At 36.2% G+C, this 10,796-nt stretch overlaps 1 protein-coding gene across 2 annotated transcripts in view; it reads left to right on the top strand.

The window, feature by feature from the left end:
* Window positions 1–10,796, top strand: part of INPP4B (inositol polyphosphate-4-phosphatase type II B) — a 483,546-nt gene that overhangs the window by 334,935 nt on the left and 137,815 nt on the right. For both annotated transcript variants that reach the window (XM_044680328.1, XM_044680327.1), the window contains exons 15-16: window positions 8,945–9,056; window positions 9,096–9,127. In XM_044680328.1, the coding sequence (XP_044536263.1) occupies window positions 8,945–9,056; window positions 9,096–9,127 (144 nt within the window). The remainder of the gene's footprint in view (window positions 1–8,944; window positions 9,057–9,095; window positions 9,128–10,796) is intronic.

The raw sequence follows: 10,796 nt of genomic DNA on the forward strand, positions 1-10,796 counted from the left end.
GAGTGAGAAGTCACTGGAGACAGAGAGATCAATGGTCCAATAAGGCAATGTCCAAGACAATGGTTGCATACATGGACAGAAGGGGACATGTGTGAGAGATGGCAAGAGATAGCATTTGTGTGGTGGGTATGAGTGGATGACATCACAGCTTTGAGGCTGGGTGAATGGGAAGATATTGGTTCTCTGGACAGTATTGGGAAGTTCAGAGGAAGGAAGAATTTTAGAGGAAAGATAATGAGTTTGTGTGGACGTGTGAAATTTAAGATGGCAATGGAACATCTAGTTCAGGATATCCAAAAGGCAATTGATGTAGACCTATAGTTCAGGTGAAAGTGTAGGTAGATCTGGATATTTAGAGTTGTGAATCATCTACCTAGAGATGACAATTGAACCCTGGGGTTCTGATAAGAGCATCAAGTGGCATCTAGTTAAGATGTCCAGAGACAGTTAATGATGTAAAACTGGAGAGAAGTTAGGTTAGATCTGGCAATCAGCTGCATAGGGATGATAATCTTATCAAGCAAGTTGGAAGGAGTTTGATGTAGAAGCAGCAAATTACTGCCCATTACAAAATCAAATCAGTTCCCTTCCTCAAATATTTATTAATCTCCTGCTATGTATGAGACTGTGCTAGACCTTGCAGATTCAAAGACAACCTGAAGTTGAACAGTGAAATGAACAACCTGCTCACAACACATCTACATAGCTATATATGTATATACATATAGATATGTCCAAAATTGATACAAAAAGATCAAATAATTAAGGGAAGGAAAAAGTAAAGACTTTATTGAGAAAGTAGTTCTTGAACCCACCTTTAAAGAAAGTTAAGGATTCTGCAAGGTGCTGATAAGGGAATACATTCTCATTACAAAGGGGCAGAGATGAGAGATGGATTGTCTTGAGTGGAAGAGAACAAGAAGACAAATTGGTTGTAGAATAGAGTGTGTGGGGGAAGAGTGATATAAGAATCAAACATATTTTAACAGAGTTAAAATAATTCATACTGGCAGGGAGCCATTTTAGAATTAACTATTTGAGTAAAGCCACATCATCGATGAGTTGGAACAAAGGTCTAAATCAACCTTTGTTTTGCTGCTTCTGAGGGTCTGTGATCTTATTTATGAGTTCATTTACTTCCTCAGAGGTACAAAGCTCAGCCTTCTCATCCTGTACAACTGTTGGCTTTATACTCTAGTAAATCTTGCACAGGTTGTCCCACCATTGTCCCAGAGTTCTTTCTTTTCTTCATTTCACATTATGTAGATTCTAGTAGAGCTTGGAGGTTGTTTATCAATTATCTCTTGATCTTGTAACATGAGCAGCCTATCTTTTTTTTTTTTATTAGACATCTCTCTGGTGACATTTTTTACTCCATTTCTTTTGTGTAACCCATCCCTGGTAATGTTATATAACCTTTTCCTTCATGCAACCTTCTATTACCCTTCTTGTGACCCCAACTTTAAATTTATCAGAAGCCACCATGTTACATGACTCATAGTCACAAAAGCAAGCCTAGAAAAAATATAATTTTTAACATTTATGATCCATTATATAGAAGGTTGGGGAGCATATCCAATTTTCCAAAGTCAATCCATCACTCTTCCTCTTGTTCAAATCTAACAACAAAAAGTAATGTTGATGTTTGCCAGTTATGTTCACTGGTGATTAGTTGTGATCTAAATGAGTAGAGGATTATCCACATTGATGAGTTCACAAATTTATTGACATAGAAGCAGAGATAGATTCACTGACTCTAGAATCAGTGAACCTTTATTTCTATCCTGGCTCCATCACTTACCACTTGTGTGTCCTTGAAAAATCTCACTTAACATTCCTAGTAAGTATTATTCTCTTTGAAGGGATTAGATAGTTTTTGAAGCCCCTTCCAATTCTATACCCATGATCTAAAAAAGAGAGAGGGAGGAGCTACACAAAACTTATATATTCCCTATGTTAGTATGTAACTTAAATGTACAAATGGAATGCTGGGAAAGAAAGTCCTGAGGAGCAAATTATAATTACACATTATATAGAGTGAGAGATAGGGCACTAGATTTGAAGTCAGTTCAACTTCAGAGATTAGTTTTGTGACCCTGGACAATAACAGCGACAACAACAATTGCAAAAGAGGCTAGCATTTATATAGTTTTTTTCAAAACACTTTATTTATATGGACATATATGTCTACTATATATCATTGTGCTCTCATAGTAACCCTAAGAAGTAGGTTCTATTATTCTTCCCTATATTACAGATGAAGAAACTGAAGCAGGCAGAAGCTGAGCAACTTGGACACATAGCTAGTAAGTGTTTGAGGATGGATTTGAACTCAGTTTCCCCTGAATGTAGCTACCTAGTCTATGCACTACACACTTAGCTACAAGTAACTGAACATTTCTCACTAAGGTTCAATGTCTTCATAAAATTAATGGATTAGAATTGGTGAAATCTAAATTCCTTTCCATTCTAAATTAGTGATCCTTTAATCCACAGGACCAAAAATATCTGCCTGGGAGGGTGAATATGTGATCAGATGAAACCAGTACTATAGTTATTTAGGCAGAAATAAAAATTAGAGGACACAAGGTCTCATTCCATGGCTCTTAATTCTCATGCTGGGATGGAGGAAAATCAGAATGGAATAGAACAGAACAGAATAATCTAGGTAATTGCATCATCTCTCAATTTAACAGCCTAAAGAATTAACCAGTGCTACTTACTCAGGCATATTCAGGGTAGAAGTGATTAAATTGGTTGTGTTATGGCCTCAAGTCTCTGAATTCTAACATAACTAATGAGAACATTGGGTTTATATAATCCCCTATTGCATTTCCAACTGGAGTAGGTATGCTTATTTGCTCGACTTAGTCCTTATGGGTACAAGATTACTTCATCAGGCAAGAAGCTGGGACTTGGCCCTGGATGGTGTAAGTAGGCTCTGAATAGTATGAGTTATATGGATATGCCAGGGAAAGCAATTGCTGTCATTCCTTTTGGGAGAAGAGTAGTGTATAAGTAAAAGAGATAATTATTTGTGACTAACAGCACACTGCAGCCTTGTACCAGAGCAGTACTGACAGCTCTGGTAAGATGCAAGCTTGACATCAAATTTAACATCTAGTGAAATTTGGATTTGGTTCTCCCTGGGCTGTAGGGCTATGCCAACATATCCAAACTGTTTGGGGAGATTGGCAGTTCATATAAGTCAAAGCAAATGGTTATTTTCAAAATGTCTAGTTAATGATTAAATTGAATTAATGTGTATTAAATTTTTCTTTTTTTGTCACTCAAACGACTTTCAAAGTAGTACCTGGGGGGAAAAGATTTTAGATTTGGAATTCCGAAGATTTTCTTTCAAATCTCAATTCTTATAATTGGGTAGGAATCTAAGCAAATGACTAGATGTTAATTTCATCTGAAAAATAAGGAGGTTGGACAAAATAAACTCAAAAGTCTATTTGAGGTCTCATTGTGCAGAAGTGAGAAGTATAGTGATAGAGGTGATAAAAGGTTGACCTTTGAATCAGGAAGACCTGAGTTCAGTTCAAGTCCTACTTCAGACACATTATGACAGTGTCTCCATAGTAAAGTTCCTTATTCAGGCAACTCTCTAGAAGTATAAGTTAGAGATGAGAAATCATAACAGTGGAGGATCCTTAGATTTTGGAAGTTCCCCATACAGATAAAATCACCAGCCCTCTTCTCTAAAAAATGTTTTTAGGCAACCAGTTATTCTGAATTTAAAGTAGAAGATTGAGGTGGTATATTTCTTTCAGACATATCAAACTCTGTTTCTTTTGAATGGAGGACTTTATCACATCAAATTTTATACATGCTCGAAATAATTATCTCCAAAAGATTCTCATTTAACCAAAAGCCCAATTTATAATCTGACAGGACATCATATAAAAATAATAATAATGATAGCTCATTTGTATTGTAGCAATTTAAGCTTCAAAGCATGTTTTTCGAAGACAACTCTGTGGGGTAAGTTGTACAATGATTGCTCTCTAATCTTCCTCACAACATCTCCCTATTTCATGGCTATAGTGGTGGCTTTGGTGATCTTTGATTCTTCTACTAGGAAAATATAATATAAATATGTGATGGAGTTCAGGGTACCTAGTATATCCAAGTACATAAGCTTCCTTTTCTCCCCAGATCTTCTTATAATCCTGAAGTTGAAGGAAGAGAATCAGGAATCAGTTAAACACTGTTAAGTTAAGTATAGAGCAAGAGAAGGGTCCATTCATGGGATACTCTAAAATATTAATATAGAATTAGACATACTAGAAGGTGAAGTCCCATTTTTGGCAGAGTTCATTGGATGTACATCTGTAAAGGGACGAACCTCATTATTTTACAGGTGAAGAAGCCAAGACCTAGGCATGCTTAAGGACTTTCCTAAAATAACATTTATCATAGGATCATAGTTTTTCAACTGGAAGGAACTTTAGAGGCCATTGGATCCAGATGCCTCATGACACAAATTGGTTAAGTGAGTTTCCCAAGGCCATACAAAGTAGTAGCAGTGCCAATTCAAATCCCTGTTATGTGATTCTAAACTCAACATTCTTCCCACTACACTGTGCTGCCCATTCTCTGCTGCTTTTGAATGGCAGTACAAAAACTGGGGTCTTTCCCCATTAATGAATGGCTGGACTAGAATAGGAAATCAGATGGCTACCATGTTACACACATCCTTGTGATTACTAGACTCTGATCTAATTCATTAGAAATTAGGCTATTGTTAGAGTTGGTTGATTGTTGTCCTTTGTACTTGAAGAGGACCAAAATGACATCATGATATTGGATTCAATGCACAGTGTGTCCAACTATGAATGATCAGACCAATATTGGCTCAGGGGGCTCTATCCCAGTTCAGGCACAAATATTCCATATAAATTTTTGGAGTGGAGATATCTCTAAATTTGTATATCTCACAGTTTTTGTTCGTTTGAATTTTTTGAGCTATTATAACTCTCCTTTGCTCATACAGCACAGCACCATCTTTGATGCAGGTACCCCATGATGGATGGTCCAGTGTCAGTTTCTCCCAGATCTCACAATGTATTGCAAAATGTTTCAGAGAGACCTTTAGAATAGTCATGTATTGCTTTTTCTGACCAGTGTGAAAACTTTCCTTGTTTGAGTGATCTGTAAAATAATATTTTAGGCAAGCATAGGTATAGCATTCAAACAACATGACCCCCCCCATCAGGCTTGTACTCTCTTTAGCAGAGTTTGAACACTTAACAAACACATTATCTTAGAATCTCTAGACAATGTTGAATTTAACAGTTATTATATATAATATTTTCAAGATGAAGTGATCAGAGTTGAGAGATTTATCTAGCCCAGCCCCATCATTTTACACATGAGAAAACTAAGATTCAGATATGTTTGGTGAGTTATTTCATAATACATAAGTATTAAGAACCAGGAATCACACTTATGTCTTTAATTACAAATCTAATATTCTGTCCAAAACTTCTTTGGCCTACGTCCTACTCTTACTGGTGCCAAGAGAATATTCTGTTGTTATTTATTATGTGCTATAATAATTGTCTAATTGTGAAACCTAATTCCCAGGAGAAAGGGCCAGAAGTTATTACTTAGCAATCTGGGCCAAGGAGGTAGTTAAAACAAATATCTCTGTCATGAACAAATATACGTTGTTCATCATTTCTACTGAAGAAGAATCACATGCTCAGAACTAAATGGAGAAATCATTTTGATTGAAGACTTTCAGGCATAGAGTAGGAGATCATAGACCCTAAGGTTTGAAGTGCCATGACATATGGCCTTTAGCAAAAAGGGAACCCTTATACAAGCCTAGAGAAGTAAATACAGGCTATATCTGCATCACTAAAGTCAAAAGACAGCTCTTAGAATGGAGTTGGGAAATTTGCCATGGGCAACCTGATGAGGACTAAGTGGATAGGTCAAAGGATAAGAGATTTTCAATTGGGGAATGGCTGAACAAATTGTGGTATCTGTTGATAATGGAATACTATTGTGCTGAAAGGAATATTGAACTGGAGGGATTCCATGTGAACTGGAACAACCTCCAGGAATTGTTATAGAGCAAAATGTACAGAACCAGGAAAACATTGTATATAAAGACTGGTACGCTGTGGCACAATTGAATGTAATGGACTTCTATACTAGCAGCAATGCTATGATCCCGGACATTTCTGAGAAACTTATGAGAAAGAACACTATCCACATCCAGAGAAAGAACTATGGGAGTAGAAATGCAGAAGAAAAGCATTTGCTTGATCACATGGTTCAATGGGGATATGATTGGGGATGTAGACTCTAAATGCTCACTGTATTGCAAATATTAATAATATGGAAATAGGTTTTGAACAATGATACATGTAAATCCCAGTGGAATTGCTCATTGGCTATGGGAGGGGGGAGGAAGGAGGGGATGTATCATGTAACCTTGGAAAAATATTCTAAAATAATCAAATAAGTAAATTAAAAAAAATAAGTAAATTAAAAATTTTTTAAATGAATATTTTCCAATTACATGTACCTTTTTAACAATAATTTTTTTCAAAAGTAAATATTAAAAAAGAGGAAGAGTTTCTAATAATAAGCCATCCAGATTTTGAAGAAGTTGTTGGAGGGAGGTGGTAGGGCACAGCTAGGTAATGCAGAGAGCCAGACTTGAAGGTAGGAGGGAAGGACTAGGACCTAGGTCCAAATCTAGCCTGAGACACTTCTAGCTGTGTGACCCTGGGCAAATCACTTAACTCCAGTTGCCTAGCCCTTAGTGTACTTCTACCTTGGAACTGATACTTAGTAGTGATTCTAAGAAGGAAGAGAGAGAGGGAAGGAGGGACAGAGTGAGGAAGGAAGGGAGGAACAAAGGAAGAAGGAAGAAAGAAAGGAAGGAAAGAAGGAATGAAGGAAGGAAAGAAGGAAGAAAAGAAAAATGGATGGATGAATGGATTTAAGAGGGACTGCTTCTATTCTATCCTGAAGCCCATGAGGGAAAGCCCTTGGAGACCAGAGAAGGAAACTATTTCTTGCCCAGTGAGCAAGATTTTCCTCTATAGTCAGCCAGAGAAGACTGAGAAAGGTGACTTCATAAGTGCCTTGTATGTTGAAAGTCAGGATAAAGCACCAATGTAATGGGAATGAGGAGAGAGAATAGAGGATGGCATTAACATTTGGGGATTTGTGATAGGAGAGCTAAAGAGCTGAGAAACCTAACAGTTTCTAAATCAAATGACTGGGAAAAATGATTCCAAAGGTTTAAAGTAGGGGAAGATATATGTTGTAAGTAGATAGATAATTAGATAGTTTTCAAAAAGGAAAAATAAGAAAATTAAAGTTCTACATTTGCCTGAAGGATCAGTTTTAGCTACTAAAATTCTTCAACTTTTTATATTTTCATTTGATTGTTAACATACCTCCTTTCCCAAATATATAATGTCTCTGTAAAGCTTACCACTAAGACACTTCAAAATGCCTAGAAAAAGCTATGATTGTGCTATTTTTCCAGCAGAACAAGGGAGAAAGGAATGATGTATGTATGTATATGTGTGTGTGTGTGTGTGTGTGCGTGCTTCTCTATAGACAAAATTGGAATGAGGCCAGTTTATGGTGGAAAGAGTACTTAATTAGGAGTTTGACCAGAGTTTAAATTCAGGCTGTGCAACTTAACAATTGAGTGAGAGCCTCAGTTTCCTTGTCTGTAAAATGAGAATAATACTTGAACTTCCTACCTCACAGATTGTTATAAGACAAATGTTCTTCAAACCTTAAAGAGTGAAACCGGGTATTGAGAGAAGCGTGGGTGGCAGCGAAAAACCACATGGTTGCAACATAGAAATATGTCTTGGCTGGCTAAAGGGACGAGTAAATTAGTCTAGTGGTTTGTAATTGTATATAATTTTTAATGTGTTATAAAGATGAAAACTCTCTAGTATTTCATCACTTTTTTATCCCAGAAGAAAAATGTAATGCAACACATGATTGATCCATATTTTGATAGATCCATCATTATTTATTCTGGCCACCACTGCTAATGATAGATAATCTATCCACCCCTTCTCCTTTGCATGTTTCTTCTCCTTATCTTTCTGAAAAGGAAAGATTCCATCCTATATGCTAGAGAACTTCTCCTATTTCTTTGAATACTTCACTGCTACTTGTGCAGCCCCCAGTCTGTCCTTCTGTTATTCTTCCACTTTTTTATATCTGAATAGCTCACTTCCTTTTCTAGTCAAACACACCCTTGTTGATAACTTTTGCCCACAAGTCAATATTATACTAATAATACTGTCACAACAAATTGGTAATATGTTACAGCTTGCCCACCATTAATGTTCACTCATCTTTGAGACATCTCCCACTTCTGTTCTTTTGAAATCATTGTGTCTTGTAATTTGTAGCCATACTATATTGCTAAGAGATAAGTGATGTTCATGACATGAGCTTTTGTGGCCATTAGCCTCTTGAGTTTGTTGAAAGGATACATATTAGTAGATAGTAAATTTTAAATAATAGTCATTTTTGTTTTTCTTTGAAAACTAAAGGTAATAATAACAATAGCTAACAATAACATTTACATGGTGCTTCACAAATATTATTTCATATGACTATATGGAAGGAAAATGCTATTTTTATTTCTAGATGAGAAAACTGAGACAACAGAGTTAAGTAACTTACCAATGATCACCCAGATAGTAAATATTTAAAGCTGGATTGGAACTTAGGTCTTCTTGACTCCAGGCCCAACTATTGCAGCACCCAGCTTCCCATGGATGGAGGCTATTTAAATAAAAAATCATTTGTCTATGACCAATCTTTGTATCTCAACAGCTTTCCACTCACACATTTACCTAGAATGTATGTATGCACCAAATTTTTCTGCTCCAGTTCTTACAATGATAATGTGTAGTGATGCTGATACTTTTTTCAGGATAGGGTGTGGGCCAGTGTGGGAAAGAGCCTCAACTGCATCATTGCCATGGTGGATCGATTACTTGAACAAGATGGTGGTGTCAAAAGCAACAGCAATGGTGGAGGCAGCGGTGCTAGCACTGATGACAACAGCAGCAGCAATACCAAAGAAGGTGAACAGGATCCTACACTAGCAGAGAACGTCATAGATCACGAAAGTGGTAAGAAACCTTCCCTTTGCCCCCACCTGTGCTTCATTGACTGAGTAAATAAAATGAAAAGGCCACGATAAAATGAGATAGAAAACAAGTCAATAGTGTCTTTGATGAAAGTGCTGATAGCATGCTTTTGCACAGTCCTGGCTTTAGATTATGGAAGGCTATTTATCAAATTGCATCTTGCTTGTGCTCTCAGAACTGCTGGCAATGCTCATTTTCTTTTCCTGTGGTACATAGAAATCTTCTTGAAAGAATAAAAGTGGGTTCAGTTTTTTTAAAAGATTTGACATTGTTTAATCGACTTTAAACATTCGCTTTAAAAAATACAGAGCAAGAGTTTGTATTAAACCATAACAACTTAAGAGGAAATGATGACAGGTCACTTCACATGTATCTTTAACAGGTGGCAAAGGAAAGATGTATATTAAATATGGCGGAGAATAATACCAAAGAACCATTGGAAGAGAAGACTAGGTTTTTATAGGGAGCCTTTATTCCATTATACACAGTACAAAGATAATCAGTATATATGGTTATTAAACAGAAGTGAGAATAATGTGTATACTAGTCAAGAAATATGTTGATGTTTGAGTATGGTGATGAAGGATATAATTTTATACCTATATCTCTATGCAATGTACAGTACAGAGTCATTGAAGGTAGGCAGTTATATCAATAATCAATGCTAGCAACCAAATACAATAATCCAGGGAGTGAGAGAGAGAGATTTATATTCTTCTGTCTTGTATCAAAGCAATTCATAAAATTAAATATATGTCTGATTCTTTAGCTTTCAAGAGAAAATAAAATTAGGAGGAAGAGACGGTCTTATATATTATTACCTCATTCTAATACCTAGTTATCCTTCTGTTTCATGGGAATAAATCATTAATAAATTTAGATACTTATGATTTTCACTCTGTTAGTCTAATTTCTTGTTCTTATTTTCAGGATGTCTCTTTTTCATCAGTGGTTTACAGTCATGGGGCATTTTCTTTTAAAGTCATGGGGAAACACTTAGGTTTCACATTTTTTCCCCAAAGATAGTTTTATCTTCTTTTCAATAATCACAACTAGATGAAAAGTTGATACCAATGTGCTCTCTTCTCCTCAAACCTGACTCTTCAGACTGTGTGTTCCCTCTGTCTCCCAATGGATATAGATTTTTGGATTCTTGAGGATCAATTTTTATTTTCTGTGGAATCCAATGCTATGTATTTCTCTGAATCAAAAAGAAAGCATACCTCAGTAATGTGGGAAGGGACTTGAGGTCAATTTGTTATCTTTTTTTCCCCTGTCTTCCCAGTGATGGGTTTTGAAGAGATTTTCTTTGGAGAAGGGGTAAGATAAGGTGGACAAGATTTGACAACTATTGTCATTTTCTCCTTAGAAAACTTCTCATCGGAGGAAAATAAATACAGTATCCAGGAAGTTTGGAGAAATTCTTACACACACACACACACTCTCTTAGATTAGAAAGTGAAGTAACAATGTCACACAAATACACATGCCCCTTATGGGCACACTTTAGGACACTACAGTGAGAAAATTGCTCTCTCCCAATAATCTGTGCCCTCAAGAGGAGTACATTCTGCTGGGGAAATATGGCATGTAAACAAATAAGTTTGTGTGTGTGTATATATATATATATAT

Source organism: Gracilinanus agilis, chromosome 6, assembly GCF_016433145.1.
Source record: "Gracilinanus agilis isolate LMUSP501 chromosome 6, AgileGrace, whole genome shotgun sequence".
NCBI classification, from domain to species: Eukaryota; Metazoa; Chordata; class Mammalia; order Didelphimorphia; family Didelphidae; genus Gracilinanus; species Gracilinanus agilis.